Source organism: Vicia villosa, unplaced genomic scaffold (assembly GCF_029867415.1).
Source record: "Vicia villosa cultivar HV-30 ecotype Madison, WI unplaced genomic scaffold, Vvil1.0 ctg.000030F_1_1, whole genome shotgun sequence".
Lineage (NCBI taxonomy): Eukaryota > Viridiplantae > Streptophyta > Magnoliopsida > Fabales > Fabaceae > Vicia > Vicia villosa.
In genome coordinates, this window is record NW_026704964.1 from 635,827 (window position 1) to 658,069 (window position 22,243).

The following is a 22,243-nucleotide window of genomic DNA, read 5'->3' on the forward strand; positions in this document are numbered from 1 at the left end:
TTAAGCGGGGCGGACCAACTTAAGATACCGAACCGAAAATCTCAGTCCAGCCCACTCAAAATAACGGGTCAAACGGACCGATCCGGCAGATTTGACCTATTTTGCCACCCCTAGTGTAACATACATATATTAATTAAATTATATCATTAATTCATATTTTATTTATTTTAAACTATATAAAATTTTGATATTTTTATATCGATTAAAAAAAAGTAAAATATTATTTTTTTTACCAAAAAAAAAACAAAAGTTTTGCTGTGTTGTTGAACAAATTTATTAGTTCTGTCTAAAAAAGGGAAAAAACCGTACTACATTTAATGTTTTGTTTGAAAAAAAAACCGAATGTAATAATACATCAAAAAGTGGGTTATCATCAAAATCATCACCACCACCCGCCCTCGTCGCAATCCTGTCTCTCTCGCTAATTCTGCCATTCCGATTCCTCCCTCTTCTTCCTTTTCACTGGTAACGTAGCTTCGTCACTTTCTCATTCTGATCTCAATTCCACACTCTCACAGATTCCCATTTTTCAACCAATATTTACCTTATGATTCATCAATTATAATTCAACATGCCGTTCATTTTTTCCTCTTTTTGATCCATATCCTAAAACCATCGTCGTTTAAACTTTATGTTCTGATCACGTAATTTTGAAATTCTAATTGTGTATATGACTTCAAATACTGATTTTTGATTGATTAATATGTAATTATCTATAATTATTCCATTCTGATTGTGTTCATGTTTTGTGATAATTAGTAATGTAGTGGATATGTTTTGCAATTGGACGATTCCTTTCCTTCTAGGTTTTGGTTTGTTGGTTGGAATCATTTTGTAGTGAAAAACTGAAAATTGAATGTTTATATCTTTTTTCATTTTTAAGGTGTTGTTGTTTGCTTATTAGTTAAAGGAGTTGCAAACTTGATGATTCTGGCCTTGTAGCATGTCAGCTAATAATCACCTAATGGATCTCGGAAGGCCCGCGTCAGGTATTTTTATCGTACTTAATAGAAAATGGGACATGCACTGTCATTGTAATATAGTTTATATTAGTTTTAGATTGAAGTCCAATGATATTCTGTAGTTATTTTTTATAAAGGTGATACAAAGTGGATTTATATGTATATTAATGAGGTGTTTGTCATTCTGAATATTTAAAATTATGGCCGCGTAAGTACAATTAGTGACATTCTACTATTAATTAATCCACTCTCTAAGTGGATGTGTTTGGTGCTTGATGAGGAAGATTTGAGGTAAGATTATTTGGTAAACCAACGAAATTAATAAAACAGGCCAGGGGCTTATTAAGAGCAATTTTCGTTTATTTTTCTTGAGAAGTTGAATGATTGGCAGGCCTTTTACAGGTAGGAGAAGATTGAAAGATTTATTGATTCAGAAGGATAATCGTGTCTGTGCTGATTGTAATGCTCCAGATCCTAAATGGGCGTAGGTTTTTTATTCTTGCACTCGTGATTTTTTGTGGTTTATTTTAATGAACGGGCATGTTCATTCTTTTTTGGATGAACTATAATGTTAATGAAGATGCCCTTAAACTAGGAAAGTAACTTAATGTGAAAATAGAATAAAGAATGTGACATGAGTATTGCTTCTGGGAATTTATTTTTGAAGGTAATTTTCAGGTCTGCAAACATTGGGGTGTTTATATGCTTAAAATGCTGTGGTGTGCACAGAAGCCTTGGTACTCATATATCAAAGGTAAACCATTAATTTGTACCATAATAAAAAAGAGAACTATTTACTGGTTTTCTAATTGCCGTGGAAGTTTTTTTTTTTTGTCAGTTTACTTTAATCAGGAATGTTTATTCTTTTTAATGTGAAATGTTTGAAGTTTGAACCATTATCTTATCCATTGTCATCTTCAACAAATTTAAAATTTTGACAACTCATTTGTATTGGTTGTTAATTTTCCAGAACTTGTGTAAGAAATGCATCTGACATGATATGAAGGAAGAGTAAAAGAATCAATAACTTTCATGACTTGCAAAACATGTTTGTCTTTTAATTTAACATTCACAAGACGTCATTAAGTACATAAAATTGCAGTTACATGTATTAAATGCATGATAGTTCATTAGTTTGGCATTAGCTATGAAAAACTGTGTCTAAGTTAAATTCTCAGTTCTCACTAGGTATTGTTCCTCATTTTGGTTCTATTTATAATTTTAATATATTCATCATGGTGGTTTTAACACTCCATGTCTAATAGGAAGCACACTATCTTGACCAATACATTATGCCCCCACACTATTGGACTTTGTGGTGGTTATAAATGGTAGGTGGCCCAAATCGATAACCTCTGATACCATATAAGGTTTTCATATTGGGCCTACTCATCCTTACAATACTGGTTTGCAAGGAGATGGGTTATTAGAATTATAGAATAAAGGGAAATTAGAGTAATTAAAGTAGTTATGAGTTGTTATAGAAGTTGGTTAGTTAGTTGAGGTTGTTATAGAGTATGTGTGTAAATAAGAGAACATAAAGGGTTGAGAGCATCTTTGAATATTGTAATTGCAAATAGAGTATTCTCTAATGTGAAGGAGAAAGAAAGTAAGAAACCCTTGAGGAGAGATTCTCTCATATTCTATCCTATTTCTTTATAAAATTGTTGTTTCCTTGGAATCTAATTCTTGGGTTCCTAACAATTAGTCCGACATGCTGGATTTTCGAGGAGTGTCTTTTGGATGGCTTGCAAAGGTTGAAAAGATTTTAAAAGTGAAATAAATTCATGGGTTTGATAAAGTGCAATGGAGTTCATGAGCTTGGATGCTTGAACATATTGTGGTTTTGTTCTTGGCATTAAGAAAATTTAGATCCAACCTGGGAATCTTCTTCTACAGGTTGGATCAGGGCGAAATAGTGGCTGTCAGGAAGAGGGAGCAGCTATAGAAGAATACAAAACCTACAAACAAAATATTGGCGAAATGATAAAACAAGAAAGGGTGCTACCTCCGTGGTCAAGAAAAGTGTCAAAGGGAGTGGCATATCTTAAGGTTGATGAGTTAAGAGGTAAATATGCTCCATAGTATGTCCAACAAGTTGGAGGCACGACCTTCTCCAAAGAAATTGAGGCACTCCACGAACGACCTTCTCCAAAGAAATTGAGGCACTCCACGAACTGTCACAAGAGAGCGTATATTGCAGTTTTTGAATCACAATTTTAACCACCAATTTAAAGGGAACAGAGAAAAATTGAGGCTCCAGCAGAAGAAAGAAGTTAGTTAGTTGAGGTTGTATGAATAAGAGAACACAAAGGGTAAAGAGCATCTTTGAATATTGTAATTGCGAATAGAGTATTCTCTATTGTGAAGGAGAAACCCATGAGGAGAGTTTCCCTCTTATTTCCTTAAAATCCAATTGTTGGGTACCTAACAGGGTTGTCGCTCTTTATAAACCCATTTCAGGGCTTCTCTCTTTTCTATATGGGACCTGAGTTTTTTATATAAAGTATAATGATCATTTTGACAAAATTACCAAATTACTGAACCATGTCATTTGTTGTTTCCTAAGATTGTTTTTCTGAAGCATAACAAGCCTAGATTGTTAGTTTTTTCATTCAGAGTGCAGTTCTATCCTTAAAGTTTAGCATGCAACGGCAAGCTAATATTTGCATGTTAGCATAATGACCTAGGTTTATGGTCGTTCTACCTATTGCATTCACTCACCCTCCCTTTTATTATTTTAGAGGTCTGTTAGGGGTGTGTGTGTTAAATTGGATCTTATGCTATGCCCTTGTTTTTCCTCTTATACAACACGGTATTGAACCATATAATGTAACCTATTTTTGTTTGCAGTAGGCCGTGGCTATCAAGTTAAGATCGTGCAAATTTGAATATGATTTTTCGTTTGACAGCATTATTTTTACTTTCAGGTTTTGTCTGTGACATTGGATGAATGGTCAGAAGATGAAGTAGACGCAATGATAGAAGTTGGGGGAAATGCTTCAGCTAATTCAATTTACGAGGCTTATTTTCCTGAAGGATATACAAAACCCGGACCAGATGCCAGTAACGAGCAGCGCTCAAAGTTTATACGGTTAGACATACTTCCATATATGCACTGAATCATCTGCAGGCTGCATCATTTAGTTCCTTTTAAAAATCCTATATCTCTGATCACCATGAAGTAGGCAATGCTGAATATTGTTTTTCCTCCCCATCTCCCACTTTCCGGGGCTGAATCATTTATTTTCTTGACATTCTGCTGTTCTTTCAACTACTTCCGTTTTAATCGCGGCTATTTTGGCTGCAGGTCAAAATATGATTTGCAAGAATTTTTGAAGCCTAGTTTGCGCATTGTGTCTGGAAAAAGCAGCCTATCAAGTACTTCCAAAAGTAGTTTTATGGATAGTTTTAAAAGCGCTAGCTCACAGAGAATGGTAACTTCGATTTTGCATTAAGTCTTTTGTTTATCTTACTGCTTTTACGAATGAGGGAAACCAAAACTAGTACGCATATTTTTGTGAACTAGATTTTCACTTAGTTGAATCATTGTTGTACCTGATGAAAGCCTACAAGTTTTATTATGAAAAACAATTTAATATAGATGACATGAAGCATGTTGCATTGTCGTATACTTCTTCAGTAATGGCAATGTAGCTATTCTAGTTAGTGATTTCCTTCTATGGTGACTGATATTGCTGGTGACAACAGGAAGGTATGGTAGAATTTATTGGAATGTTAAAGGTGAAAGTGATTAAAGGCACAAATTTAGCCATCCGGGATATAAAGTCAAGTGACCCGTATGTTGTTTTGAACCTCGGCACACAGGTTGGTTGTTCTTCTCATATATTTCATCGAGGAACTGCTGTTTTCTTATCTTTTATTCATAGTTGAAAATCATAAGCGGTGACAATTTTCTTTCTGAAATTTGATTTGGTGCTACGGCGTACAGACTATACAGACAAGTGTAGTGAAGAGTAATTTGAATCCAGTCTGGAATGAGGAACATATGCTGTCTGTTCCGGAGGATTATGGACAGCTCAAATTGGTATGATTGAATTTTATGCTGTGAATGATAGACACTAAATTCTGCATGTATGGTCACCTTTCATGTTTGTGAATATGTTATCAAATCTTATCAATTCGCTGCGTTGCAGAAAGTATTTGATCATGACACCTTTTCTGCCGATGATATAATGGGTGAAGCGGACATTGATCTTCAGTCACTGATAACATCTGCCATGGCATTCGGAGATGCTGGAATGTTTGGAGATATGCAGATCGGAAAATGGTTGAAATCTGACGACAATGCTCTTATTGAGGATAGTGCAGTCAAAATTACGGATGGTACGGTTAAACAAATGATGACACTCAAACTCCAGAATGTTGAATCGGGAGAAATAGAGTTAGAACTCGAATGGATTTCTCTTGATCAATAATAGCTATTGGAGGAGTGTTGTTAGCATATGAAGTAATTTATGTGATTTTTCTCTTATACTTTTGGCTCATAAACAAATAAATCTGCCTATTTATGTTTTAGATCTGTCAAATTATTGAACCAAACATTGGATGCATTTTTTTCCATTGAAAAGTGAGAGAGAAAAGCGGAATTTTGCTAAGATGTTATAATCATGTTACTTTTATGTGTAATTGTCAAATTACCAGTGTGCATGTCAATTGGTTTATGTAAAACTTTAGGCTGAAATATTTGTTTCACATTCTTATCATTATCCTGAAGCTGTGGGTGTTTGTCTAATATTTTCTATTTAGTTTTATGAAAAATTCGAAATAAATTCTAGGAATAATTTTTAAAAACTTGAAACAAACGTGGGATTGTTACTTTTCCAATGTAAGATTTTCGGGAATGCAATTTCAATTCATGAAACAAACACACCTTTAAGGAAATGGTGAGCTTTGTTATGGGTTGTTATCCGTTGGAAGGGAGACACCTTAGGCAACAAGAATAAATGTGTTTTGGATCAGTCAAAGGCCCAATACCGAAGTTCAATTTTATGATCCAATCAAAATTGTCCAACATATATAGTTAGGACAAGATACACTTTTCTGAACTTCATTTTCCATTACTCTTATATTGGATTCTGTAACTGATTTGAGCGTTGGAGTGCTAACTTTACAAGTCCATCCTGTGCCACTGCATCAAAGATTAGCACTATCGTTTCCAAGGTCCTATGTCATCAATCAATACCAATTCTGAGTCCAATATAGAACAGTGACGCCGTCGGTGGGAAATGACATCGAATTCCTGCGAAATTCCATGATCAAACTCCGTAAGATCTAACCCGAACCACAAAGAAATCAAATATGAAACTCACTCCATCTCCAACCATATAGGGAGTACATATCTTTGATTTTACTGATCTAGCTATCGATTCTAAAGACAATAATTGAGAAGGTCCAGAGGGAAACATTAAAACAAAGACGGATCCCTTCGTTATCACCAGATCTCACCTTAACTAATAAGGAAATCGAAAGAAACTGTGATTTAACGCCATTGCATTCCAAGAGACGAGCATCCACTACGAATTCAAAATCCTCAGAGCAATGAGCGTCTGATGCAAATTCAAGATCCTGATCTTTCATAGGGATACGCCATATCCGCATAAAAAGCTCATTATACGGTGTAAATTTACAAGATCCGAATGTAGATCATGATGACCATGAAAGCATATCTCCTACACGCTGGCCAGAATAGACAGAGAAATAAATCCCCATGGATTAGGTGGATCCATGGACCAGCTACAAAGGAGGCAGACCGAACGAATTTGCTCTCATCATTCGGTCGTATGAATTGATGCACGCAGCAATGAAGAAAACAATCTATAGAGAAGGTCGTGGCTACTACTAGCACTGTAAAAAGAGAGTTAGAAACCAATTCTACTCTTGAAGTAAGATACACGAAATGACTCTCTAACGTCATACTAGTTAAGAAACTTCCAAGAAGGGGAGTGGTATATATGTCGATCGTATCGTCTTTGAATGGTTCCTAAGGCCTAATCAGGACTTCATCTCTAGCGCATCAGTGACAACTTCCTTTCGAGACTTTTTCTTCGTCTCTAGAGAGGATTCAAGCTCAACATTCCTGGCAACTAAAGAGGAAGGAGATCCATAGACTTGAAAATGCCTTATGAAGCTTACACTTTTCTTCTTCAACCGTTTCGCACGTCCCTTTCTAAGTATCCCTTTCTTTGAACGGATCGCCTGTGGCCAAAACATCACATTGGCCAGCAACAATTAGGAAGATAGAGAAACAACTTGATAAGTATACAACATGGAATAGGAGAAAATTTCTATCTTCTTTGATTCAACAAGGTTATGAAGGCAGGCAATATCCTCTTGAAACATAGCAACAATGATCTCCTATGGAGGGTGGGGAATCCCGGAAGGCAGAATAGCCGATAGAGAAACAACTTGATAAGTATAAAACATGGCATATGAGAAAAGATCTATCTTCTTTGATTCAACAAGTTTATGAAGGTAGGCATGATCCTCTTGAAACATAGCAACAATGATCTCCTAAGGAGGGTGGGAAATCCGGGAAGGCAGAATAATAGATAACTTGAAAAGAGAAGTGGACGACCCGAAAGAGAAACCACCAGACATCCAGATCCATTTAGTTAAATCTTTCTCCAAGGCAAGACTTTAACCCTGGTCCTAGTACCTTTTGGTAGTAGGAGGAGGAGGAGAGGACCGACCTCGATCCTCAGCAATTACAACAACATCCCTAGAATAAGGCTAGTCTGGGTTGGGAGTGACCAGGGAAACCCCGACAAAAGTAGAAATGCTAGAATCGAAGGAGGACGAGCGACGACCTGTGTCGAAGGAGCAACATTGACACCTTGGTTCCCTTTCTCCTTGACAATAGCGTAGACCTTTTTCAAAGAATTCATTTTAGAATCCAATTTATCTACAGATATCAAACGCCTAGGTAAAAAAACTACAAGGGATGACTCTATCCATACCAAATATCTCCTTTCTCTCTAAACCTCAGAAAGGCCAAACCCCTCTTCATAGTCGAGACTCCAGTAAAAAATATTCAGATCTTTCTTCTTCATAACCTCGTAAAGAGTGATAGAATCCAGACGAGTGACATATGTATGCGGTTCAAGATTGAAGTGGACCCAATTCCAATATTTTTGAAAAATATTTGTGCAAGAACGAGAAGATCCAGCAGAAATATAACATAGCATTGAGTGGGCTTCTTGGGTACATGACTTCAGCAACATGAAATGCCTCCAAAAATCGCCCCAGCTCTCGAAAAAAGGGACAAACAAGGGAACTTTTTAACGCAGCAAGATGAGCACTTAATCTCGGACATTATACCTAAAGGTGTGCATTATAAAGAAAAGATGGAAGAATATTCGACAGAAGAGTTTCTAAGACCGATACTCAACCCAAAATTTGAAACGCCTTTATAAAAGCCCATGCACCAGAATTAAGTTACGAAGGGACAACCTTTAAGAGCTTTAACATCTCCAATTAAAACTCATATAAGGGCAACCACATGTTTATCCGGGTTAACAAACATTCATAGAAAGAACTGAATCACTCCTCGAAACTGCTACATTCATATTGAGCTCTATAACTTACTTAAGTGTTGGAGAATTAATCTTACAGATTTACACCGCATCAGAGATCAACACTATCATTTCTAGAGTCCTACGTCATCAATCAATACCAATTCTAATTTCAATACAAAATGAAAAATATTTTATCCTATTAATTTATCTAGTCCAAAACTTTATTAAATAAATTTCACCAATATCTTTTCATCCTTATATTTTATCAATAATCCTTATATTTTATCAATAAGTTTCATATAAATATCACAAAAACATGAGTGAGATATATATTTGGCATCAATTCTTAATGGCCAAGTATCTTTTATGCAAGGATGTAAAGATGCTCTCGTTGCGAAAAACCAAATAGAATCTTCATTTAGTGAAAGTCATAGGCTATCTTTACGCTTTGTGACACAGGTCACAATTGAGGGTATTTCTAAGTTGTGAGACTGTCACTTTTTTGCATGCCCCACCTCAAGCCATAGATAGAACCCTCTCAATAGTGTCAATGGCACTTTCTAACAACCATATTGCAAATAGGTAATTCGACAAGTAACATGATATTTGTCCATTACTACTATTTTGTACTCCTAATACATTGTTTGTTAGTCATAATCAAATCCAATTTTTGTTGACCCATCAATACGTAACCATAATACTATTCAATCTAACAAACACTTCATGTCCAATTAAACTAATGTAACATCATCTCACCATATCAACAACCACAACTTTTAAAACACGGAATCTCAATAATGAAAAAACTTTAAAACCCAAAATAATACCAACCAATAATATAAAATATACTACAAGAAAGAAAAAAAATTATAGTTGTCATATACATATCAATGAATTTACACAATGACCCTTGACCCTTCACCTTTACTAAAAAAACACAACATTAATAGAAAAAAGAAACAACCTAAGAATGGAATAATATAAGATAAAAACAGCGAGAAAGAAAAAACTCACGAACTCCGCACCACCTCAAGTTTGTTAGCATTATCATTATTATTATTATTATTAAAATTAAAATTATCATCATCAACACGAAACGAATCGTTTTGCTCTGAGTTTCTTCTTCGGCGCTTAAACAGAAAAAGCAAAACGGAAACCACTAATAAAATGACACCTGTGATTCCACACACCAAGCTTGCCATTACTAACGCTTTTCCCAACCGTCCTCCGTCGTGGCCGGTGGTTCTCGGTAACACCGGAGGAAGAGAATTTGTGAGATTCCATGGAGATGCATCAGAAAAGGAAGATGAAGAAGAGGAGTTGTTGCTGTTGAAGAAGGATTTCATATCCGGGGGAGAATTTGCCGGCGGGGAGGATTGGTAGCCGAGTCCGTGATCGGATGGACGGAGTTCCCTACCGGTGCAGACTCCGGCGAGTATGATTACGGTGAGGAGTCCCGTGAGCGACGTCATGGGCGAGTAAACTAGAGAAGAATCCAAAGGACTAGTGTTGTTGTGTGGTTACATTTATAATGTGAGAAAAAAAAAGGACTTTATGTTGATTTAGTAAGTGATTTGAAAATGAACTACTACTATTTTTGTGTGACTTCATTAATAAAAGGTATAAATAACATTGGATGTGATGTGTTGCCATTCAAAAAAAAACATTGGGTGTCATGTAGTTATTTATGTTGCTTAGCTTTTAAGTATTTGTTGTTTTGTGACATGCTATAAAATTTAGGCTAAAGGATGTTTTAGCAATTGTGAATATGTGATTTCACCTTCAACCCCTAATGGTGTTGATAGACATTAGAGTGAGGAGAAAGTAGCAACTACCGATTTACTATGCAAATATTGTTGATATTAATTGAAAATATGCATAAAAAATCTCACATCATTTAGTATATGGTAAAAGAGATGGAAAATCTCGTTTGTCTAGTGTAGATTGACATTGAATTTAGTAAAGAGGATCACAGTTTGGTCTTCAACAATTGTAATTGGGAAGAGACTGAAATTACTTGATGCTAGAATTGACTCTAAATTAGATTAAACAGTTCAATAAACTGAATACTATGACGGGAAAAAATAGGACGAAAAACCAAAATTATGTATCCTTAATTATGTGTTTCTTTACAACATGCATCCAAATATTTTAAATTTATATTTGCCTTTTTTTTTTGTTCTCTTATATTATTGTGCTAGATTATTGTAAGATATAATTAAATATTTATTTTAGAGTATATTTTAGAGAACATAGGTGTATTAAAGGTCATGCGATAATTGAGAGTAATTATGGGTTGTAACAATTTTTATATAGTGATATTTTTGAATTGTCATTTGATAACTGCTGAGTTTTTTTTTTTTTTTAGAGTTTCCATGTTATGCTATTGTGTGATGATTGTGTTCTTTATTTTCTCTATGTCAATTTTTCTCAACAATAGATATCATAGTTTTTTATTTGTTTCAGGTGTATGAGTTATTAATACTCTAGGGTTGCAATTTAGTTTTGATTTTCCAAATCATAAAAGAAGTGGTGAATTCTAAAAGTATTGTGTAGCTGCAATCTCACAAGTTTTATTATGAAGTTTGGGTTAGAGAAAATGAATGGAAGAATAATTTTGTCTTGTGAAAAGTTCAAGCCAATGATGTGTTTACATTATCAAGATTACTCAAGGTGTTGATTAGTACTTGGATATAGATTGACATTGATGCAATGTGTGTTATGAGATTATGTCGGTGGTTGAAGAGTTTTCTGCCAACTCAAAATTTGCACAAGTTTTTAGCCTGATTTTTTACATGTGAAAATTCTTGGAGTGATTTAACTTCGAGTGAAATGTATTCTTTATGATAGAGTATGATAGTTCTTTTGAACCATGATATTCAGTGGTGACAATGTAAAATTTTTGGAGTGATTTATCTTCAAGTGAAATATATATTCATAGTAATAGAGTATGAAAGTTTTTTAAACTATGATTTTCACTTAAGGCAATGTGAAATTTTTAGAGTGGTGTAGTTTCAGATGATTATACTTTTTATGATGGATCATGATAGTTCTTTTGAACTATGATGGTTGGTCAAGACAATATTAAAATTCTTTGAGTGATGTATTTTCAAGTGAATGCACTCTTTATGATGAAATATGATAAATATTTAATCTATGATTGTTTGTTTAGACAATGGAAGTTAAAATATTAATTTTATTTAAGGTGGAGATTGTTGGTGTTGGTAAAAATATACATGTTAAAAAAGTCTTATGTCGCTAAATGTGCAGGGTCATCTTAAGTTTTCAGAGGCCTTATGTAAGTTACTCAAATTATAAATGTGGAAAAACAAATAGGATCCTATTTTTCTACTTTTTAATTGTGACAAATATTTAATAAGCTTTTATTTATCCATGATTTAACCGCGTCAAAACCTTGGACTTTGTACGGTAGTATGTCTTGTGCGCCCTCAAAGACTGTCATGCTCTAGTGCTTCGTTATAAGATGGACAAATCAAAAGGGTTTTATGCTTGTATTTGACTTTTTTATTTTCTTTTATACTCTTGTGTTATAGTGTTATAAGATTTAGTTAAATATTAGCTTTGGAGGGAGGGAGTGTATTGAGGGACTTGTGATGGTTGATGGTAGTCTATGTGTATTACAAGAATCTTCCTTGGACATGACTCTGATGCTCTGAATTTTTGGATGGCTTGGAATATGATGAAGACTTATTGTTTCTAATGCAATATCTGGTGGGAAACCCATGCTTGAAATAGCAGTTGTCCATGATGTGATTTGTTTTGTTGTAATTGGTGCATAGCATAGGAGTTTTGGAGGTACCTCTTCCACGACCAAAGGAATGAGAGTTGATAGCAATTAAAACTATTGGTGAGGGAATTGGCGGTAAGGCCACTTATTTTTGGACAATGATAGACTAAACTCTATCGATGCTAGGGAAAGGATCAAGAAGCAAGATCTGAGTACAGATGTTGTGGTAGTTATCGTTTAGACCCTTGAGGATGCATGAAACATACTCCATATGTTTGTATGTGTGAAATGCTTTCGCAAGGTTTCAAGTGCAAAGGATATGGCAAGAACAAGAAGGGGTGGGACGAAGAACTTTAAGTTCGTCCCAAAGAATTTTTAGATCGACGAAATATGGTGAAAAGACCTATCGCCTTGCTTAATTGAATGTAAGTCACGTAGTAGGTTAGAGAAATGGGAGTGGTTACCTTTAGTGAATCATTCTCGAATATCTTACCAAAGATTAAATGCTAAATTGAAACATATAGTTCTTTCAACAATGTGTGGAGATAGGGTTCGATCAATCCAAGAAAGTACCATACTGTTGGCCCGATCTCATAGCTCATAGTTTGAATCAGAGAAATCTGCTTTGGGTGGGGTTCCCTTGATGAAAATGATTTTGTTCATCGAAGTGGGAGCACCATGAATGGATTTTCTCCAATTATTGTAATTATCGTCAACGAGCGGAGGCACAACAAGAATAGAACCGGGATTTTTCGCCGGGATGGAGGTAATATGGGCTTCTAGGATTAAGAGTGGGATACTTGGGGATGGTTGTTATTGAATATTTAGATTTTTTGTGGTTGAATCTTTTGTTGTGGTGTCGTTTTTACAGAAATCATCATCGAATGACATGGTGGTGGAGGTTTGCAGAGAGATCGTGAGTGCAAGGTGAAGAGGATGAGACGATGGTGATGATGATGGTTTAAGGTATAATCTTCTGATGCCATATTACAAGAATGGTGAATGAATGAAAAGTGCCCATTAGACTTGTATTGAAGAATGCAGAAGAAAAAATGAGGGGAAATAGCTTTTTCGCCCCCTTCCATATAGGCGAAATTTGATACCCCCCCCCCCCCGGTAAAAAAAAGTTTCATGGATTGCGCTAACTTTTCTAAAATATTTTAATTTTAACCTTAAGCAGGACACATCATCAAAAATGCTGATTTGGTATCACCTTTTATTATTTTTTATTTAAATGAAATGTCACATGTGTTTCTTGTTTATGAACTAACCAAAATGCCCTCATTATTAGGGATACGAATCTTGTTTCCTCTCTCATGCCCTAGCCAGATCCATCTTCTTCTTCGTTTCTTGTAGTTGTTCCTCGCTCTTGCACCATAGTCCTTGTTTCTTCATCTTTTTCTTCGCCAACTCCTGAAACAAGACTAACCCAGTTTGCTCCAACTCAAGCATTTCTTCAAACCCCAGAATTCCTAAATGCGGCCATAACAGGAACATGAAAATGTTTGTTTCAAAATCAGTTGCAAATCCTGGAAGAAAGTATTGGAAGTGTAAGTTTTGGGGGAAAGAGGATGATTGTAACTTATTCCATTGGGATGATGAGTTTTTTTGTGAAATAGAGCCAACATACTCAGATGGAGAAGGTGTAGATCGGATGCGCAAAATGGAGAAAGATTTTACGAACAACATGGAAGAAATGAGGAAAAAGGTTTATGGATTAAGGAAGAAGATGCCTTTTTTATAGTTATAGTTGTTTGTACATGCTTTTCTTTTCTACTTGGTTCATGTAACAAATAGGTTGTAATAGTAAAGGTCCTGTAACATGTACCATATTGAGTTTTTTGGTTAAGTAATGGTTGTAATGAAGATACTTTGAGCTTGTATTACATTTAAGTTGTGTTGGTTAATGAAGTTTGTTGTGTTTGTTACATTTAAGTGTTTGTTACATTGAAGTTTTGGTTCTTATATAAGTAGTGGTATATAGTAGTAGCAGTTTTATAAGCTGAGACATTATGTGCCTTACAAAATAGCAGTTTCAAAATAGTTGGGACATTAGTAGCGGATTATGTGCCTATAAAAAGATAGTCAACATAGCACATTATGTGCCTTTCAAAAGACAATAAACATAACACATTATGTGCTTAACAAAAGATAGTAAACAAAGCACATTATGTGCCTAATGTTTAAAATGAAACCTAATGAGACCTACTTACTGAGTCATTCTCATAGCAATATCCTCCCACTTGTGTTTTTTCTTGTTCGAAGTCTTGACAGTAGGCTCATCATTAAACCCCAAAGGAGCATATGAGGTTGAACCTGGCCCACCAATTCTTTTTTCATTCCTCGCCCCTTTCAACCTCTCACTGCACCTCTTTTTCTCATAATATGAATAGCACTCTTCTTCCTAGCAGGCTTTAGTGCAGGCACTGGTTCAGTTTGTCTCTCAGGCACAGGTTCAGTTTGTGTTGCAATCAATGGTTCAGCTTGTCTTTCAGCCACTGGTTCAGTTTGTGTTGGATTGTAAGCATGTGATTGTTGTTCTTCAAATGCATTCATCATGTCATCCAGTAGAGCATCTAATTCTGGGTCATTTCCACCAACATTTGCATCATGTTTTGGTTCAGCAGATGTATTTGGTGCAAAATTTTCAACATTTGCAGTAGAATTATCTGGTGGAGCAGATGTAGAGGGTTTGGACCTTGGTGTTTTCCTCTGCATAAATAACAAGCATAAATGAACAGTATATTTCAACTACACAAAACTAAAAACATTGTTAAGAATAAATATCTTTCTCTTCAATGCATTAGAATCTAGATATAGTGTTTTTCTTCTTTGATTTCCAGCATATCAAGGAGCAAACAAGAAAAAAACAAAAACATGTGATTGATTTTTTCGTGTGTCAAGGCATCTAGCCCAATCAGAATCTATAAAAGATTAAGGAAACTATTAGTAGAGAATAAATTTAATAAAAGGAGATGATTTCACGTATCCTAAAAGGTGAATGGTTGCATTGTACTAGGGTGAGAGAGGTTTAGAAATGAATTATCTAAGGTGTTGCGCTGCATAAGATATATCAGGTCTTCTATTTGTCAAGTAAATTAATCTATCAATAAGGCTTTGATGAGTTTTAGGATCAGGGATAGAAGTACCTTTTAATGCTGAGAGTTAGAGGGAAGGGTCAAAATAGATGGAAGAAGGTTTGAAAGCAAGATATCTTGTGTCTTGCAAAAGTTCAAGTGTGTATTGCCTCTGATTGAAAAAGATTCATGAATTGGTTCTTGAAATCTAAAACCCTAATAAGTATCTAAGTTCACCCTGATATTTAATTTTGAACTTGGTATCCAAGGCTTGCTCGACATAGTTGATTTAAGTGATGGAATTTTTACCTAGAACAACATCATCCATATATACAAAAAAAAGTAGTAAAACGAGATGCAATGACTTTAATGTAGAGCGGGTGATCAACTTGATAATATGTAAACCCAATAGAGAGAAGAAAAGAGGATAGCTTGGAGTACCATTGTCTACTTTGCCTGCTTCAAACCATGCATGGATTTATAAAGCTTACAAACTTTTGAGGAAGAGGATGCAAAATGACTTGGAGGAAGGGTCATGTGGACTTCTTCTTACAAACCTTTGCAGGCAGAGAAATAACCGCTCTAATAGTTGTAATCTTTGCCACGTGTGAGAAGAGTGTCAAAGTAAGCAAGACCTTCAAGTTGTGTATGACCCTCGACAACTAATCTTGCCTTAAACATATCAATACAGTCAGCAGAGTTATATTTGATTTTATATACCCATTTGCATCCAATAGGAATTTCTCTAGGGGGTAAGTCAAGGAAAGGCCAAGTGTTGTTATCAGCAAGAGCTTATAACTCTGCAGTCATCGCCTGTTTTCAACAATCAAGTTTATTGGCTTGAAGGAATGTTTTTGGTTCAAAATTGAAAGATATAGAATAACGTAAATTTGTATATGAATATGAACAATTATCATAAGATAGTACATATGAAATATGATATGTTATGGTAGGAGAAGAGTAATATGGCGAGGATGTAGATGTTTGGAGACAGTGGTAATTTTTCATGTAAGAGAGAGGCTGAGAGATTCTTGTTGAGTTTCTTGTAGGTAAGGATGGGACAGAATTAGATTATGTAGGAAGTGTATGAAAAAATGGTGCATTAGATATGGACATGTCATATTAAGGGGAGTCAGGTACAAAATATGCATTTAATTGGTTATGAGTTGGTATGGTCAAGTCATTATTTGAAGGTACATATTGGTCATTATTGAAGGATAGAAAAACACTTAGAAAGGGGGGGTTTGAATAAGTGTAGTTTCAAAAACTCGTAAGATAAAAATAATTTGCACAAGTATTTTTATCCTGGTTCGTTGTTAACTAAACTACTCCAGTCCACCCTATACAAGGTGATTTACCTCAACTGAGGATTTAATCCACTAATCACACGAGATTACAATGGTTTTCCACTTAGACAACTTCTAAGTCTTCTAGAGTCTTCTGATCACAACTTGATCACTCTAGGAACAACTGCTTAGAGACCTTCTAAGACTTCTCTAGAGTATACTGATCACAACCCGATCACTCTAGTCCTTTACAATTTAATGTAAACAAATTCTAAGAGTATTACAATTGCTTCTTAAAAGCGATAATCACAAACTGTGATATTTCTCTTACAGATTTAAGCTTAGACTCACTAAAGTATTACAACAGTAATGTAGTGAGGTTGAAGCTGAAGTTTGATAGCTTTTGAAGTGAACAGCAAGATAGTATCAGAGATAGTTTAGAATTCGTTCAAAGTGCGTCCAAAATTCGTAACCTTGCTTCTCATCAGAACTTCATATTTATAGGCGTTTTGAGAAGATGACCGTTGGGAGCATTTAATGCTTTACGTATTCCGTACAGCATTGCATTTAATGTTTCACTCTTTTGTCAACTACCTCGAGCCTTGCGTTTGCTGTGACTACTGACATTGCAGTTAATAGCTTCTAACGTTCCTTTTGTCAGTCAGCGTAGCTTGCCATCTAGTACTTGATTCTGATTTGTTCTTTGTAAATACTACGTTGAATATCATCAGAGTACAAACAGCTTGGTGCAGAGCATCTTCTGATCTTCTGATCTTGATATGCTTCTGAGCGTGATTCCATGACTTCAGTGCTTCTGCTTCTGAACTCAAGTTCTTCTGATGCTTCTAATAGACCATGTTCTGATTCTGCTTGACCATCTTCTGATGTCTTGCCAGACCATGTGCTGAAGTTGCATACTGAACCTTCTGAGTCAAAGCTTCTTAGCGCTGATTTGTGCATACTCTTTATATATTTCCTGAAAAGGAAATTGCATAGGATTAGAGTACCACATTATCTTGAGCAAAATTCATATACATTGTTATCATCAAAACTAAGATTATTGATTAGAACAATTCTTGTTCTAACAATCTCCCCCTTTTTGATGATGACAAAAACATATATAAATGATATGAATTTTCAATCAGAATAACAGACGGCAAAAGACAATTACACAGTTATAGCATAAGCATATAAACATAATGTGAATGTGTCTCCCCCTGAGATTAACAATCTCCCCCTGAAATTAATACTAGAAGAATTTTATAAATAAAAGACTTCCCTGAGTATTTCAGTAGAGACGTTCACATATGCTTGAACTTCAGACCATTCACTGCTTCTGATTTCTGCTTCCATAGGACAGCTTCAGAACATTTAATTTCTTTAGATCCTCAGAACATTCACAGCTTCTGATTCCTGCTTCCATCGGACAGCTTCAGAACTTGAATTTCTTTGATCCTCGGAACATTCACAGCTTCTGATTCTTGCTTCCAGCGGACAGCTTCAGAACTTGAATTTCTTTGATCCTCGGAACATTCACAGCTTCTGATTCTTGCTTCCATCGGACAGCTTCAGAACTTGAATTTCTTCTTGAATTAATCCATGCTAGATTGTATCAGAACATTGTTGAATGTACTTGAGCATCATCAGAGCATCTTCTACATTCTGAAATGTTACAGAACAAACTCCACAACAAAAGTTGTAGCATGAATAAATCATAACTTATCACACATATATATATATATATATCAGAACATACACAATGCATCAGATTATATATGATAAGATATAGGATTATCAGAACATGTTAAGGACAGAAAATAAGTTAATGCATATTCTATCAGAATATCATCACACTTCTTTCTTCCTGCTTCTGATTCTGAAGCTTCATAGCACTCAGCTTGCTTCAGTTTCCATGAGCATATTCCTTTTACAGAATTTGCGATTCCTCATGATTTTGCTTCTAATGTTGAGCTTTCAATCCTGCAAAACAACTTAGAAACATATGAAGCTTGCAGCCTCTGTTAGTAATGTGGGGGCTTTCTTCCCAGCAACTGCTAATATAAATCAAATCATTTATCACTATTTCTCCCCCTTTTTTTCATAACATCAAAAAGAATGTAAAAGATTCAGATGTAACCACAGGACAAATGGAAAGAGAAACAAATAGTCATTGATAAAATAAGCAGAAGTACAAGAGTTATGCAGAAAACAGATGCAACAAACAAACAGAAAACAACTAAGACACAAAGACTAAGACCCTAGCTTTGACAAAATCTTGGCGAGTGTCTCATGGATCCCATTGTTGCTCTCAGTCTGCCTTGCCATGAAGGCTCTGAACTCTGCATTGGTCTCATCTTGCCTATCCAGACGAGAAGCCAGGTCATTTTGATTCTTCTGCATGGCCTCCAAAGTCCGCACCAGATAGGAGGGTTCACCAGAAGAAGAAACTTCCAGACTTCTGTTGACTGGCATATCATTCTCCACTGCTACTTCCATGGCAGTCTTTTCAGGGAGATCATCAGAATGTACCACCACATTCTCAGCAGGATGATCTTCTGAACGAGAACAGACAATCTCTTCAGCATCTTCCATCTCTACATCTGAGTCAGACTCAGAAATAGCTTCAACATATTCTGGTTCTGGGAACTCAGAATTTCCATCTTCCAGGGCTTGAAGAATGGTTGCAAGATTTGTTGGAGAAGGAGGACCAGCTGCAGCTGCAGGATAGACCACTACTGGAAAGTCCATATCAGGAGCACTTTCAGAAGGGTTCATTCTGAACCAGTTGAACAGCCCCGGAAAGTCACCAGTCATAACCATGAACTTTGGTCGCCAGACCACAAGAGTTCTGCAGAGATTCGCTTCCAGTTCTGCAAGGAGCCCTGCTAATTCAAGCTCATCAATGAATTTTTTCTCTTCAAAGCAGAATCGGCCACTACAACTAGTAAACCAAAAATCTTCAGCATCCCTTAGGAACCTTTTAGGTCTTGGAGCAAGATATTCACAAGACTCCTGAAGGGCTTTAAAGGCAACATCAGACATGAATCTAAAGGACCGCTAGATCTTTCGCATTGCTTCATCATCTATTCCACCATGATGAGCTGCACGAAGGACTTCCACACCTCTGTCTACAAGCTGCTTTACAATTGTAAAGCGTACACCAATACTGTAGGGACGACGAGGTTTGATTTTGTGTAGACCAAAATCTGGTTTAAGTATGGAGTAGGGTTGCGGATCACGGTTAAGTGGAAAAAGGAAATTTTCTACGGTTTCTGAAAAATTATTTAGTGAGGTGGAGGGAATGGGTTCATTATTTTCAGAAGGAGGAGATAGAGACGAGGGTGAAGATGTTGTGAGAGGAATGACAGTTTGGAGGGGTTGTATATCAAGAACAGTGGGTTCAATGACTTGGTCAGATACAGTGTTTATTTGAGAAGGAGAGGGAGGAATGAGAGCATGGACAAGAATGGGTGATTCCGATGGGACTGTTTCTGGTTGGTTTAGAGGTTCAGAAGGAGGGGTAACAGATATTGGTGCAACTTCTGATTGATAAGCAGGTGCAGAAACAGGTTTAGAGAAGACAATACCTTTAGAAACATTCTGAAGAGCAGCAAGTTCAGCTTCACGGCGCTTCTGCTTCTTGGATTTCTTCTTTTCCACTACCTTTGCTTTTCCATAAGCAATTTCTTTTCTTCTGGCAGCCATTCGACTGTCTTCTTCCTTTTCTACAGCTTCTGAGGCAACTTCTTCCTCCTCACTATCAGTCACAATCATTCTTCTTCTCTTCTTCTTCTCAGCAACTTTTTGAACAACAACAACTTTAGATGCCTTTTTCTTTTTCTTTTTCTTTTTCTCAACAGCAACATCTTCTTCCTTTTCTGCTGTTTTCTCAGACGCTGCTTCTGATTCAACTATAGCTTCAAGTGTAGCAGAACTGTCAGTAGCTACAGGAACAACTTCTGTAAGAACTTCTTTATCCTGACTACCAGAGGAACGGTCAAGCTTCCTTTTAGTCCTTCTTTCTTTGTTGACAGCAGCTTTCTGAGCAGGTTCAGGGACTTCTTCTAAGTCAGCAGCTTTTGAAGAAGGAGCTCTTTTCCTTTTGCCTTTTTCAGGGATAGTTTGGACAGCTTCTTCATTGAGAGAGTTGAGATACCTTATCCTAACTTCTGGAATCTCATTTCTGAAGAAGGATTCAAATTCAGCAAGAATAGGGTCCCTTCTGTCTTCAACTCCAGAAAGAGGCTTAGGAACGTTCTTTACAGAATTGATTACATTCATCTTTCTCAAGGTAAGAGCATTCAAGCAGCTTCCTGAGCAAACTGCAAGATCTTTAATGGTTCCTTCTGATTCCAGACTTTCCACAATCTTGGAGTGGACCAGAAGATTTGTAAAGATTCTTCCAAACGGAATGATGTAGCTCTTTTTCGATTTGAAAGTATCCCTAGATTCTTTCACAGCCTTACACATGTGTTTGAAAATGATGTGAATAACATCAACTTTCTTCTGGGTAGCAATACAATACAGAATGTATTGTTGCTCCTTGTTCACATAATCAGCAGAGTGGGTTGATTTCCTGTGATAGAAACACCCCAAGAGAATCTTTGTCCAGATTTGATAAATGAGCTTCAAATCTTTAACAGGCTTGTTGTATTTTCCTCCATCATAGAGAGTGGATAGAACGTCATCCCAGTCTTCTCTTTTATTAAGTTCAAAAGCTCCTTCAGCGGTTCTGAGATCAAACATCATTCTCAGAATTGCTTTTGTTACCACCACAAATTTTTTATGAACAAAAGATAGGATGGAGGTAGGAGTGACGACGGCATGAATCCAGAATTCCTTCACTAAATCTGGGTAAGTAGGACCACAGAACTCAGCAAAAAGTGATGTCCATCCCTGAAAAATCATGTCCTCCTTAAGACGAAACTCATGTTCTTCAAGACTGTCAAAATCAACCATGAGTTCACAGATAACTTCCAACTTGACTTTAGGGATTGAGCAAGTGATGACCGGAACCAACGGTTGTTCTCCTTCGCGAGGATGAATGGGTGCAGAGGGACCAGCATTTAGAGATGATGAGGCAGCCATTTGAGCAACTTTGAGAGAAGAACAAGAACTTGGTTTTCGCTTAGGGTTAGAGAAAAGAGAGAACAGATTGCAGAAATGCATACACAAAGGAAAATGAAAAGAGAGCGAAAAGAAACCCTAAAAGAATTTGAAATGAATTTATAGACACGGATTTGAAAAGACAATGTAATGCATTTTATGACAGTGAACAGTTACAAAATCAAATAAAATCAATTGCATTTAATGAGGAATGACGTTAGGTGAGAGAGAGACTTCTGAAACGATTTACACAGTTACCTAGGAAGACGTCCCTTCAGATGCACGCTTTTACCTGTAGCCAACACGAGTTTACAGCCAGAAGATACCAGATTACAACTGTCGTCTTTCTTTCAGATGCTGATGACAACAAGACTTTTAGTTTTTAGCTTCTGAGAGCAGATTCTGATTCTCACTTTTTAAGAACGCTCTGGTTCTTATTGGATCATCTTTCTTTCCAATAATGACATCTTCTGAGTGAGCAAATGTGAGTCTAGATGATCTTCTGATAGTTGGTTCTTCAGAACTT

General features: G+C 36.1%; 2 protein-coding genes across 3 annotated transcripts; one reads left to right on the forward strand and one right to left on the reverse strand.

Annotated features, from left to right (window-relative positions):
- The first annotated feature begins 314 nt into the window (after positions 1-314).
- Positions 315-5,603, forward strand: LOC131622457 (ADP-ribosylation factor GTPase-activating protein AGD12-like). Of its 2 annotated transcripts, none has more exons than XM_058893490.1 (9): positions 315-465; positions 905-989; positions 1,365-1,446; positions 1,641-1,716; positions 3,893-4,056; positions 4,273-4,399; positions 4,674-4,790; positions 4,915-5,010; positions 5,120-5,603. In XM_058893490.1, the coding sequence occupies exons 2-9, from the start codon at positions 944-946 to the stop codon at positions 5,399-5,401; spliced, it is 990 nt and encodes a 329-aa protein (XP_058749473.1). In that variant the 5' UTR covers positions 315-465; positions 905-943; the 3' UTR covers positions 5,402-5,603. The 2 variants fall into 2 exon arrangements, with proteins under 2 accessions (XP_058749473.1, XP_058749474.1); XM_058893491.1 differs by having other exon boundaries at positions 319-465; positions 884-989.
- A 3,698-nt stretch (positions 5,604-9,301) lies between these two features.
- LOC131622415 (uncharacterized) lies at positions 9,302-10,100 on the reverse strand. The gene has a single exon (XM_058893446.1). It carries the CDS (start codon positions 9,970-9,972, stop codon positions 9,511-9,513), a length of 462 nt encoding a protein of 153 aa, XP_058749429.1. The 5' UTR covers positions 9,973-10,100; the 3' UTR covers positions 9,302-9,510.
- Between the last annotated feature and the right edge of the window lie 12,143 nt (positions 10,101-22,243).

Excerpts from the sequence above, each read along its gene's own strand:
- LOC131622457 (XM_058893490.1), top strand. The coding sequence starts at position 944 with ATGTCAGCTAATAATCACCTAATGGATCTCGGAAGGCCCGCGTCAG. Across the intron at positions 4,400-4,673 it reads GCGCTAGCTCACAGAGAATG|GAAGGTATGGTAGAATTTAT; the intron begins GTAACTTCGATT and ends TGGTGACAACAG. Across the intron at positions 5,011-5,119 it reads ATTATGGACAGCTCAAATTG|AAAGTATTTGATCATGACAC; the intron begins GTATGATTGAAT and ends GCTGCGTTGCAG.
- LOC131622415 (XM_058893446.1), bottom strand. The coding sequence starts at position 9,972 with ATGACGTCGCTCACGGGACTCCTCACCGTAATCATACTCGCCGGAGTC.